At 57.1% G+C, this 13,515-nt stretch overlaps 1 protein-coding gene across 1 annotated transcript in view; it reads left to right on the top strand.

Moving 5' to 3' along the window:
• The window catches only part of AHNAK2 (AHNAK nucleoprotein 2), a 37,299-nt gene extending 27,163 nt beyond the window's left edge, over positions 1–10,136 (top strand). The window contains 1 exon segment of the mRNA XM_017852807.1: positions 5–10,136. Coding sequence (XP_017708296.1) covers positions 5–9,342 — 9,338 coding nt within the window. The 3' untranslated portion in view covers positions 9,343–10,136.
• Positions 10,137–13,515: the final 3,379 nt, after the last annotated feature.

Raw genomic sequence — 13,515 nt, 5'->3', positions numbered from 1 at the left:
GCCCCAGGCAAGTCCATGGAGGCCTCGGTGGACGTGTCTGCGCCGAAGGTGGAGGCCGACGTGAGCCTCCCCTCCATGCAGGGGGACCTCGAGATCACTGACCTCAGCATTGAGCCCCCATCCGCTGAGCTGGAGGTCCAGGCTGTCCAGGTGGACGTGAAGCTCCCGGAGGGCCACGGGCCCGAGGGAGCCGGCCTCAAAGGGCACCTGCCCAAGGTGCAGATGCCCAGTTTGAAGATGCCCAAAGTGGACCTCAAAGGCCCCCAGGTGGATATCAAGGGGCCCAAGCTGGACCTGAAAGGCACCAAGGTGCAGGTGACAGCCCCCGACGTGGAGGTGTCTCGGCCCAGCGTGGAGGTGGAAATCCAGGCCCCAGGAGCCAAGCTGGATGATGCCCAGCTGGAGGGGGAACTGTCCCTGGCCGACAACGACGTGACCGCCAAACACAGCAAGTTCAAAATGCCCAAGTTCAAGATGCCATCCTTCGGGGTGTCGGCCCCAGGCAAGTCCATCGAGGCCTCGGTGGACGTGTCTGCGCCGAAGGTGGAGGCCGACGTGAGCCTCCCCTCCATGCAGGGGGACATCAAGACTGATGACCTCAGCATTCAGCCCCCATCCGCCGACCTGGAAGTCCAGGCTGTCCAGGTGGACATGACGCTCCCGGAGGGCCACGTGCCTGAGAGAGCCGGCGTCAAAGGGCACCTGCCCAAGGTGCAGATGCCCAGTTTCAAGATGCCCAAAGTGGACCTCAAGGGCCCCCAGGTGGACGTCAAGGGCCCCAAGCTGGACCTGAAAGGCCCCAAGGCGGAGGTGACGGCCCCCGACGTGGAGGTGTCTCTGCCCAGCGTGGAGGTGGACGTCCAGGCCGGGGGAGCCAAGTTGGACCACACGCGGATGGAGGGGGACCTGTCCATAGCTGACAAGGACATGACCGCCAAAGACAGCAAGTTCAAAATTCCCAAGTTCAAGATGCCATCCTTCGGGGTGTCGGCCCCAGGCAAGTCCATCGAGGCCTTGGTGGATGTGTCTGTGCCGAAGGTGGAGGCCGACGTGAGCCTCCCCTCCATGCAGGGGGACCTCGAGACCACAGACCTCAGCATTCAGTCCCCTTCTGCTCACCTGGAAGTCCAGGCTGTCCAGGTGGACATGACGCTCCCGGAGGGCCATCTTCCCGAGGGAGCCGGCGTCAAAGGGCACATGCCCAAGGTGCAGATGCCCAGTTTCAAGATGCCCAAAGTGGACCTCAAGGGCCCCAAGCTGGACCTGAAAGGCCCCAAGGTGGAGGTGATGACCTCCGACATGGATGTGTCTCTGCCCAGCATGGAGGTGGACATCCAGGTCCCAGCAGCCAAGCTGGATGGTGCACGGCTGGAAGGGGAACTGTCCCTGGCTGACAAGGACGTGACTGCGAAAGACAGTAAGTTCAAAATGCCCAAGTTCAAGATGCCGTCCTTTGGGGTGTCGGCCCCAGGCAAGTCCATCGAGGCCTCGGTGGATGTGTCTGCGCCGAAGGTGGAGGCTGACGTGAGCCTCCTCTCCATGCAGGGAGAACTCAAGACCATGGACAAAAGCATTCAGTCCCCTTCCGCTGAGCTGGAGGTCCAGGCTGGCCAAGTGGACATGACGCTCCCGGAGGCCCACCTGCCCAAGGGAGCCGGTGTCAAAGGGCACCTGCCCAAGGTGCAGATGCCCAGTTTCAAGATGCCCAAAGGGGACCTCAAGGGCCCCCAGGTGGACGTCAAGGGCCCCAAGCTGGACCTGAAAGGCCCCAAGGCGGAGGTGACGGCCCCCGACGTGGAGGTGTCTCTGCCCAGCGTGGAGGTGGAAATCCAGGCCCCAGGAGCCAAGCTGGATGATGCACGGCTGGAGGGGGAACTGTCCCTGGCTGACAAGGACGTGACCACCAAAGACAGCAAGTTCAAAATGCCCAAGTTCAAGATGCCATCCTTCGGGGTGTCGGCCCCAGGCAAGTCCATCGAGGCCTCGATGGACGTTTCTACACCAAAGGTGGAGGCCGAACTGAGCCTCCCCTCCATGCAGGGGGACCTCAAGACCACTGACCTCAGCATTCAGCCCCCTTCCGCCGAGCTGGAGGTCCAGGCTGTCCAGGTGGACGTGAAGCTCCCAGAGGGCCACATCCCCGGGGGAGCTGGCCTCAAAGGGCACCTGCCCAAGGTGCAGATGCCCAGTTTCAAGATTCCCAAAGTGGACCTCAAGGGCCCCAAGCTAGACGTGAAAGGCCCCAAGGCAGAGGTGACGGCCCCCGACGTGGAGGTGTCCCAGCCCAGCGTGGAGGTGGACATCCAGGCCCTGGGAGCCAAGCTGGATGATGCACGACTGGAGGGGGAACTGTCCCTGGCCGACAAGGACGTGACTACCAAACACAGCAAGTTCAAAATGCCCAAGTTCAAGATGCCGTCCTTCGGGGTGTCGGCTCCAGGCAAGTCCATCGAGGCCTCGTTGGACGTGCCTGTGCCGAAGGTGGAGGCCGATGTGAGCCTCCCATCCATGCAGGGGGACCTTGAGACCACTGACCTCAGCATTCAGTCCCCTTCTGCTCACCTGGAGGTCCAGGCTGTCCAGGTGGACGTGACGCTCCCTGAAGGCCGTGTGCCCGAGGGAGCCAGCCTCAAAGGGCACCTACCTGAGATGGAGATGCCCAGCTTGAAGATACCCAAAGTGGATATCAAAGGCCCTCATGTGGATATCAAGGGCCCCAAGCTGGACCTGAATGGCCCCAAGGCAGAGGTGACGGCCCCCGACATGGAGGTGTCTCTGCCCAGCATGGAGGGGGACATCCAGGCCCCAGGAGTCAACCTGGATGACGTGTGGCTGGAGGGGGACCTATCCCTGGCTGACAAGGATGTGACCGCCAAACACAGCAAATTCAAAATGCCCAAGTTCAAGATGCCATCCTTCGGGGTATCAGCCCCAGGCAAGTCCATGGAGGCCTCGGTGGACGTGTCTGCGCCGAAGGTGGAGGCCGACATGAGCCTCCCCTCTGTGCAGGGGGACATCAAGACCACGGACCTCAGCGTTCAGCCTCCATCCGCCGACCTGGAAGTCCAGGCTGTCCAGGTGGACATGACGTTCCCGGAGGACCACGTGCCCGAGGGAGCCGGCCTCAAGGGGCACCTGCCCAAGGTGCAGATGCCAAGTTTCAAGATGCCCAAAGTGGACCTCAAGGGCCCCCAGGTGCACATCAAGGGACCCAAGCTGGACCTGAAAGGCTCCAAGGCGGAGGTGACGGCTCCCGACGTGGAGGTGTCTCTGCCCAGCGTGGACGTGGACGTCCAGGCCGCAGCAGCCAAGCTGGACGGCGCGGGGCTGGAGGGGGACCTGTCCCTGGCCGACAAGGACGTGACCGCCAAAGACAGCAAGTTCAAAATGCCCAAGTTCAAGATGCCGTCCTTCGGGGTGTCGGCCACAGGCAAGTCCATCGAGGCCTCGGTGGACGTGTCTGTGCCAAAGGTGGAGGCTGACGTGAGCCTCCCCTCCATGCAGGGGGATCTCAAGACCACGGACCTCAGCATTCAGCCCCCTTCCGCTGACCTGGAGGTCCAGGCTGTCCAGGTGGACGTAACGCTTCCGGAAGGCCACGTGCCCGAGGGAGCCGGCCTCAAAGGGCACCTCCCCAAGATGGAGATGCCAAGTTTGAAGATGCCCAAAGTGGACCTCAAAGGCCCCCAGGTGGATATCAAGGGCCCCAAGCTGGACCTGAAAGGCCCCAAGGCGGAGGTGACGGCCCCCGACATGGAGGTGTCTCTGCCCAGCGTGGAGGTGGACCACCAGACCCCAGGAGTCAAGCTGGATGGCGTGCGGCTGGAGGGGGACCTGTCCCTGGCCGACAAGGACGTAACCGCCAAAGACAGCAAATACAAAATGCCTAAGTTCAAGATGCCATCGTTCGGGCTGTCTGCCCCAGGCAAGTCCATGGAGGCTTCGGTGGACGTGTCTGCGCCGAAGGTGGAGGCCGACATGAGCCTCCCCTCTGTGCAGGGGGACATCAAGACCACGGACCTCAGCGTTCAGCCTCCATTCGCCGACCTGGAAGTCCAGGCTGTCCAGGTGGACATGACGCTCCTGGAGGGCCAAGTGCCCGAGAGAGCCGGCCTCAAAGGGCACCTGCCCAAGGTGCAGATGCCCAGTTTCAAGATGCCCAAAGTGGACCTCAAGGGCCCCCAGGTGGATGTCAAGGGCCCCAAGCTGGACCTAAAAGGCCCCAAGGCGGAGGTGACAGCCCCCGACGTGGAGGTGTCTCTGCCCAGCGTGGCAGTGGACATCCAGCCCCTGGGAGCCCAGCTGGACCACACGCGGATGGAGGGGGACCTGTCCGTAGCTGACAAGGACTTGACCACCAAACACAGCAAGTTCAAAATGCCCAAGTTCAAGATGCCATCCTTCGGGGTGTCGGCCCCAGGCAAGTCCATCGAGGCCTCGGTGGACGTGTCTGTGCCGAAGGTGGAGGCCGATGTGAGCCTCCCCTCCATGAAGGGGGACCTCGAGACCACTGACCTCAGCATTCAGCCCCCTTCCGCTGACCTGGAGGCCCAGGCTATCCAGGTGGACGTGACATTCCCGGAAGGCCACGTGCCCGAGGGAGCCGGCCTCAAAGGGCACCTCCCCAAGATGGAGATGCCCAGTTTCAAGATGCCCAAAGTGGACCTCAAAGGACCCCAGGTGGATATCAAGGGCCCCACGCTGGACCTGAAAGGCCCCAAGGCAGAGGTAACAGCCCCCAACATGGAGGTGTCTTTGCCCAGCGTGGAGGGGGACCTCCAGGCCCCAGGAATCAAACTGGATGGTGCGCGGCTGGAGGGGGACCTGTCCCTGGCTGACAAGGACGTGACCACCAAAGACAGCAAATTCAAAATGCCCAAGTTCAAGATGCCATCCTTTGGGCTGTCCGCCCCAGGCAAGTCCGTGGAGGCCTCGGTGGACATGTCTGCGCCGAAGGTGGAGGCCGACGTGAGCCTCCCCTCCATGCAGGGGGACCTCAAGACCACGGACCTCAGCATTCAGCCCCCATCCGCTGAGCTGGAGGTCCAGGCTGTCCAGGTGGATGTGAAGCTCCCGGAGGGCCACGTGCCCGAGGGAGCCGGCCTCAAAGGGCACCTGCCCAAGGTGCAGATGCCCAGTTCCAAGATGCCCAAAGTGGACCTCAAGGGCCCCAAGCTGGACCTGAAAAGCCCCAAGGTGGAGGTGACGGCCCCCGACGTGGAGGTGTCGGCCCCCGTCGTGGAGGTGTCTCTGCCCAGCGTGGAGGTGGACATCCAGGCCCCAGGAGCCAAGCTGGACGGTGCACGGCTGGAGGGGGAACTGTCCCTGGCTGACAAGGACGTGACCGCCAAAGACAGCAAGTTCAAAATGCCCAAGTTCAAGATGCGGTCGTTCGGGGTGTCGGCCCCAGCGAAGTCCGTTGAGGCCTCGGTGGACGTGTCTGTGCCAAAGGTGGAGGCCGACGTGAGCCTCCCCTCCGTGCAGGGTGACCTCAAGACCAGTGACCTCAGCTTTCAGCCCCCTTCCACCAACCTGGAGGTCCAGGCTGGCCAGGTGGACGTGAAGCTTCTGGAGGGCCACGTGCCCGAGGGAGCCAGCCTCAAAGGGCACCTGCCCAAGGGGCAGATGCCCAGTTTCAAGGGCCCCCAGGTGGACGTCAAGGGCCGCAAGCTGGACCTGAAAGGCCTCAAGGCGGAAGTGATGGTCCCCGATGTGGAGGTGTCTCTGCCCAGCATGGAGGTGGACGTCCAGGCCCCAGGAGCCATGTTTCACGGCGTGGGGCTAGAGGGGGACCTGTCCCTGGTCCACGAGGATTTAGCTGCAAAAGACAGCAAGTTTCAAGTGCAAAAACTGAGCACGTCTGGTGCTGAATGGTCGTCAAAGAAAGTTTCCATGTCGTCCTCTGAAATCAAAGGAAATGTTACATTCCGTGAGAAGACTTCAGCATTTCCCATTGTGGAGTCTGTTGTTCGTGAAGGTGATCTTCATGATCCATCATGCGACAGTAACCTGGGGCTTACTGTTGGAGAAGCTGGAGTGGATTCGAAGTTTAAGAAACTGCATTTTAAAGTGCCCAAAGTTTCATTTTCTTCTGCCAAAACTCCTAAAGATAGTTTAGTCTCAGGTGCAGAATCTAGCGTAGGTCTTTCGACGATTCCCTTATCATCTTCAGAATCCTCAAGTTGTGAATTACAACAGGTTTCAGGCGGTTCAGAGCCATCCACGCAGATGCCTAAGCTTGGTTTGACTGGGTTTCCATCATCCAGGCTTGATCTCACTGGTCCTCACTTCGAATCTTCTATTCTCTCTCCCTGTGAGGGTGTTACACTGACAAAATACCAGGTGACCGTTCCCAGAGCTGCCTTGGCCCCTGAGCTTGCTCTGGAAATTCCTTCTGGGTCTCAGGCTGAGTTTCCTCTTCCCAAGACAGAGTGCTCTGCTGACCCACAGCCTCCAGAGGGAGTTCCAGTATCTGGAACGGAGAGTCACTCTGGTCCACTGAAGTCCATGATTCCTGTTTCTCTTGGTCAGGTGTCTTTTCCTAAATTCTATAAACCAAAGTTTGTGTTTTCAGTTCCCCAAATGTCAGTTCCTGAGGGAGACTTACATGCAGCAGTGGGTGCCCCAGTCATGTCTCCTCTTAGCCCTGGAGAGGGAGTGCAGTGCCCCTTGCCAAGCACCCATCTGCCATCCCCAGGCACCTCTGTGTCCCAGGACCCAGAAGAGCTTGTGGCCTCCTTGCAGACATCAGTAGCGGCCCCCGGAGAAGCCTCTTCTGAAGATGCTGACCACGAAGGGAAAGGGAGTCCCTTCAAAATGCCTAAGATTAAGCTTCCATCATTTAGGTGGTCCCCGAAGAAGGAAGCAGGGCCAAAGGTGGACCCAGAATGCAGTGTGGAGGACTCAAAACTCAGCCTGGTTTTAGACAAGGATGAAGTGGCCCCGCAGTCTGCCATGCACATGGATCTGCCTCCTGAGAGGGATGGAGAGAAGGGAAGGAGCACAAAGCCTGGCTTCGCCATGCCAAAACTTGCACTTCCCAAAATGAAGGCTTCTAAGAGTGGGGTCAGCCTGCCACAGAGAGACATGGATCCTTCTCTTTCTAGTGTCACAGCAGGGGGTAGCTTTCAAGACACAGAAAAGGCCAGCAGTGACGGTGGTGGGGGAGGACTTGGTGCAACAGCAAGTGCCACAGAAGGTGAGGGTGTGAACCTCCCCTGTCCACAGGTCCGCATTCCCAGTTTGGGCTTTGCCAAACCTGATCTCAGATCCTCCAAGGCCAAGGGGGAGGTGAGCCAGTCTGAAGCTGACCTGCCTCTTCCCAAACATGATCTATCTACCGAAGATGACAGCAGAGGATGTGGGCTCGGGGATGTCCCAGCAAGCCAGCCTTGTGGGGAGGGGATCGCTCCCACACCTGAAGACCCCCTCCAGCCATCCTGTAGAAAACCAGATGCTGAAGTCCCCACAGTGGAAAGCCCAGAGGAGGAAGCCACGCCCAGGGACTCGCAGGAAAGCTGGTTTAAAATGCCCAAGTTCCGCATGCCCAGCCTTAGGCGCTCTTCCAGGGACAGAGGCGGGGCTGGAAAGCTGGAAGTGGCTCAGACACAGGCACCGGCAGCAACAGGGGATGAAGCAGCAGCTAGAGTCAAAGAGTTCCTTGTTTCTGGGTCAAACATAGAGGCAAGTATGTCCCTACAGCTCCCAGAGGCAGATGCAGAAGTGACAGCTTCTGAGAGCAAATCATCCACAGATGTTCTAAGGTGTGATCTTGACAGCACAGGCTTGAAGCTGCACCTTTCCACTGCTGGGGTGACTGGGGATGAGCTTTCCACTTCTGAGGTCGGGATCCATCCAACCAAAGGACCTCTCCCTCTTCAGATGCATGGCATGAGGCTTCCAGAAACCCAGGTTCTTCCAGGAGAAATAGATGAGACTCCTCTTTCCAAGCCAGGACATGACCTTGCCAGCATGGAGGATAAAACAGAGACATGGTCATCCCAGCCTGAAGGTCCACTTAAACTGAAAGCTTCAAGTACTGATATGCCATCCCAGATTTCTGTGGTTAACATGGATCAACTGTGGGAAGATTCTGTACTAACTGTCAAATTCCCCAAATTAAAGGTACCGAGGTTCTCCTTCCCTGCCCCCAGCTCAGAGGATGACGTGTTCATCCCCACTGTGAGGGAAGTGCAGTGTCCAGAGGCAAATATTGACATAGCCCTTTGTAAGGAAAGTCCAGGGCTCTGGGGAGCCAGCATCCTGAAGGCAGGTGCTGGGGTCCCCAGGGAGCAGCCTGTGGAGCTTAACCTGCCTTTGGAAGCTTCCCCAATTTCAAAGGTCAGAGTGCATATTCAGGGTGCTCAGGTTGAAAGTCAAGAAGTCACTATACACAGCATAGTGACACCAGAGTTTGTAGATCTCTCAGCACCCAGGGCTTTTTCCACTCAGATTGTGCGGGAATCAGAGATCCCTGCATCAGAGATTCAAACACCTTCATATGGATTTTCCTTATTAAAGGTGAAAATCCCAGAGCCCCACACACAGGCTAGAGTGTGCACAACAGTGACTCAACACTCTGGGACTCAGGAGGGCGCAGAAGGGCCTCCCACACAAGCCGCCCCAGGAGTAGACTCCATTTCTGGAGATCTCCAGCCTGACACTGGAGAACCATTTGAGATGATCTCTTCCAGCATCAATGTACTGGGACAGCAAACACTCACATTTGAACTTCCTTCTGGCCACCAGCTTGCAGACAGCTGTTCAGATGAGGAGCCAGTAGAAATTCTTGAGTTTCCCCCTGATGATAGCCAAGAGGCAACCACACCACTGGTGGATGAAGGCAGGGCTCCAAAAGAGAAACCAGAAAGTAAAAAATCTGGTCTGCTCTGGTTTTGGCTTCCAAATATTGGGTTTTCCTCTTCTGTTGATGAGACAGGTGTCGATTCCAAAAATGACATCCAGAGATCTGCTCCCATTCAAACACAGCCTGAGGCACGACCAGAGGTAGAACTGCCTAAAAAACAGGAGAAGACAGGCTGGTTCCGATTTCCCAAATTAGGATTCTCCTCATCTCCTACCAAGAAAAGCAAAAGCACTGAAGATGAGGCAGAGCTGGAAGAACAAAAACTTCAAGAAGAAACAATCACCTTTTTTGATGCCCGAGAAAGTTTCTCCCCTGAAGAGAAGGAAGAGGGTGAACTGGTCGGGCCTGTGAGCACTGGGCTGGACTCCAGAGTGACGGTGACATCCGCAGCAAGAACAGAGTTAATCCTGCTAGAGCAGGACAAAAAAGCTGATGATGTAGGCAAAGACTCAGTCCTGTGACCAAATGAAGGCTGAGAGGTATGGCTCATCAGCACAAGAGAGATGCAAAAAACTAAGTTGGAAAGTAAAGGCTACACACACATATGGAGCACCCCATCCCACAGCACATTACATCCACCTCACTTCACAGAACTGAGAACAGAGCAGAAATGACCAGAACACCTTTGTCACCATCACACAGCCCTCCTAAAATGGAACCAAAGCTTTGGATGCAAAGAAGGCACCCTGACTTCCCACAAGACACCAGAATTCACACGGTACTCAGAGGCGTTGCTGGGAAAGTTTGTTGGTCTTTATTAGATAAATTTCAAGAAACCTGTCCATAATACCCAACAGAACATGAGTGTTTCTTTGAGGAAAGGGTTCTAATGTCCGTGGTGTATGAGTAGTTTTTGGTATAACTTCTTTCCTGCTGCTGCTGCTTCCTGGCAAACATAGTTTTCCTATTTCAGGCAGAGTGCGGTATATTCCAGGAGACACTGTTTCCTTCTCTCTTAGCTTACTTCTTTGTTGAATGCTCACTAATGGCAAGCTTCAAGATGTTTTGTGTGACAGTACACACGTGCTAGGCAGAAGGGTGATGGCAGCCAGTGGCTGGCAGCCGGGCCAGCAGAAGCCAGGACATCTGTGAGTTATCATTCTCATCTATCCATGTCCACTTGCTTGCCAGCATCCACCAGTGCCTTGCCAGCGTGCACGGTCCCACACTGTGGCCCCTGAGTCTCCTAATGTACACACTGCAGCCAGAATGCAGATGGAGCTGGCTTGGCTGTTCCCTGGATGGGCAATAAAGAAAGTGCTGCATCCCATGGTGAAGGCTGCTGAGGTCTTCTGTCTACGGGTGGAAGTTTACCAGTGCTTTCCTCCCACACAGTCTGGTCTTTACTAAGTAGCTCTAGAGAACAGTCAAGGAGGAACATTAGAGTGGTTGCCTATGTATCATCCATTTGTCCAGGTCCTCCTCTGAGCTAGAGGCTGTGAGGAAGACAAGGAAGATAGGGCTGAGTTCACAGTGTGGCAGGGACACTGTGAATCCTGGTCTCTCAACCCTCCCTTCCTCCCTCCAGCTGGAGGCAGTGTGGGATGGGAGATAGAGTGCAGAGTGGGGACAGCACAGAAAGGTGTCCTTGGCCATTTTGAGTGGCCCATCCTCGGAAGCTTCCTTTATCACAGAGGCTCTCTTGGGCAGCCCACAGGAAGCAAATCCATGTGGGGTAGTGGAGTGAGGTTCAAGGGTTCCCTATAGTCTTTCAGTGGTCAGATCTCTTCCCAGCTGCCCTCAGATGCCCCTGCTGGGTTCATGGGTATGCAGTGTTCAAGGGGCCAGTTGGAACTTGCCCCCAGCTCCCTCCTGGCTTGGGTGGGCTCCTGGTGAGTAGCGCTCATGGACCCCTGGGGAGGTGGCTGCTCTTATGGCTGTGGGCATGGGAGCAAGAGCTGGGCTGTAGCCAATCTGGAGGACGACAGTGCCTGAAGGGTGAAGGCCACTCTGAGGCTACCACTCCTTGTGCTGCCCTGAGAGGTTCCAGAGGGGTGACAGCTATGGGGTGCAGGAGCCTGGGCAGGGGACAGGCTTGGTTCTTTCCCCATGCCACCATGGGCATATGTTCCTTGTGCTGAGTTTGGGAGGCCCATGGGTGTCATCCAAGTTAGGGGACATAGAAGCCTCTAGAAAGTGAACTGACACAGGTCCCCTGGGGGCTCACAAGCAGGGGAAGGGGGAAGGGAAATTTGGTGGGCACTCATCCCACAGTTAAGCAAGGCTGTCACCCGCTCCCTTCCCAGGGCTTCCTGCCTCCTCTACTCCAACTTGTGTGTGCCAGACAAGCTAGGTGAGTGCAGCCCAGGGAGCACTGCAGAGGGAGGAGTCTGCCTGGCTCCATGGGGCTTTTGTCCCTCTCTGATCCCAGAGTCAAGGCCTGGGATAGTGGGGACCTTGGTGCTAGAGGCCAGAGAGATAGCTGTCCCAGCACGTGAGAAGTGGCTGAGCAGCAGGGGCCCCCACAGGGTTCTCACATGGCCTTGGTTCTCTGTGTATGAGTTATCTATGCTGCATAAGAACATCACTCACTACAAATTAGCAACTTAAAACAACACACATTTATGATCTTCCAGTTTCTGTAGATCGGGAGCCTAAGTGTGGCTTTGTTGGGTTCTCTGCTGAAGGTCCCATTAGGCGTCAATCAAGGTGTCAGCTGGGGCTATGGTCTCCCCTTCAGGCATGACCAGGAAAGAAGCCACTTCTGAAGCTCACATTTAAGCTTCAGTGTTTAAGTTGAGTGTTGCTAGCCACACTCAGCTCCTGTGGATGGGATGACTGAGGGCCCCAGTTTCTTGCTAGTTGGGGGCTGGAGGCAACCCCAGTACCCTGCCACATGGGCCTCTTCACAGGACAGCTCATAGCCTAGCAGCTCACTTTATTAAAGCTAGCAAGGGATAGACTGCTATCACAGAAATGACACCCCATTACCTCTGTGTATTCTCTTGGTTACAACAAGGCACAGGTCATGCACACACTCAAGGTAAGATCACACAAGGGCATGCATAGCAGGAGGCGGGGATCATGGGAGTCATTCTAGAATCTGCTATATTCCAGAAGGGGCCACATTGTGTTACCCTCCTGGGGTCTCTCAAGCCTTGTCAAGCTGGATTTCCTTGGGAATAGGAGTCTGCTTTGAAGTAAGCCTCTGACAGTGCCACTGAGGTGTGACTGCCAGACCCCAGGTGTATGGAGAGAGGCCTTTCACTGGATGAGGGCCACAAGCCAGTTGTCCAAATCACAACCTGGAGCACAGAGCCCTCCTAGAACACAGTCGGCAGGCCAAGTGCTCTGAGACACATTCAGGTATAAGGCCAAGAACCAGGGAGCAAACCCACACATGCAACCCTGGAGGGCAGAGCTTAGTCTGGGATGATATCAGATTCTGAGCCAGGTGTTGCCACACAGCTTTTTGGCCGATGGTTGCTGAGGAGATTTGGAGCATGGATGAAGGATAGGAAGCCACAGGGAGCAGCCACTGTAACTGCCAGAGCTTGGCTTGGACAAGTGCAGCTCACATACAAAGCAGCTCCCAGAGGCTCCTGAGGCCTTGCAGGGTTGTGTGGATCCTCATCCTCCTGCAGCATCTGCAGCAAACTTTTCACAAGCTTGGGCAGGGAGGCAGGATGGCTGTAGGAGACTTTCTGCACAGACAGAATGCTGAGGTCTAAGGCGTCCTTTAGATGGGGAAAGTATGAGGTCACCAATCGAACAGAAAAGTAACTTGTACTGTACCCTAGATGAACTTTGCTAGGTTTCCCCAAAGCAAAGAGGGAAGAGGAAGATAGGGCTGAGTTCACAGTGTGGCAGGGACACAAAAATAGGAAGGAAAAAGGTAGAGAAAGGTAGGAAAAGTAGAGAAGTACAGAAGGGTAGGAAAGTGGTGCCCCAAGACTGGGAGAGCATTCGGGGGACCCTGGGGTCCATTCAGCTCCAGTGCTCCTTCATGTCGCTGCACCCTCCCTGAACTCCAGCCTAGCGTGGCCCCGTGGACCTCCACCAGGGGAGGGTACCCTGTGGTCTTGGTCAGGAACCATCAGGTGAGACAAGCCAGGGTGCTTTGAGAAGCCTTCTGGCCCAGCATTCATAGCAGAAGAGTGGGAACAGAGTGGCCAGACTGGGGTTCGAATCCTGCATCTGCAGCACAGGTGCCCAGGTGGCTCCCAGGATAGAGTGAGTTCCAGTGGAGCTGCATCCAAGTCCTGGTCTCAGATTGGAGTCACCTTCCTGCCCTCCAGCTCAAATGCTGGTCCTCTCAGCCCCATGCACCAATCCTGGGCCCTGCATCCCCAGGACAGTCCCGCCCCCACATTCTTGGACCCGCCCTGCACAACAGCCCACAAACCACACAGCCTTGCGCACCCCTACCCTCGCAGGCCTGTCTCCCCAGCCCTCACGCGGGACCTGTACTCTTGGCCCTGGGTTCTCTCCCTCTTACCCTCCCCGTCAGGGGGGACCCTCCCAGCCACTCTCCTGATCCCCTCAGCCGCGGGTCCCCTCCCGACTTCCCCATCCCTCAGCCCCGGGTCGCCTCGCGTCCTCCCGGTCCCCTCAGCCGCCAGTCCCCTCCCACCCTCCCCGTCCCCTCAGCCCCGAGTCCCCTCTCGCCCTCCCCTTCCCCCAGCCCCAGGTCCCCTCCCCCCCTCCCC

Source organism: Rhinopithecus bieti, unplaced genomic scaffold (genome assembly GCF_001698545.2).
Source record: "Rhinopithecus bieti isolate Rb0 unplaced genomic scaffold, ASM169854v2 scaffold_35859, whole genome shotgun sequence".
NCBI lineage: Eukaryota > Metazoa > Chordata > Mammalia > Primates > Cercopithecidae > Rhinopithecus > Rhinopithecus bieti.
Note: the sequence above shows the minus strand (reverse complement) of the source record. Positions and strands in the feature narration are given on the sequence as shown.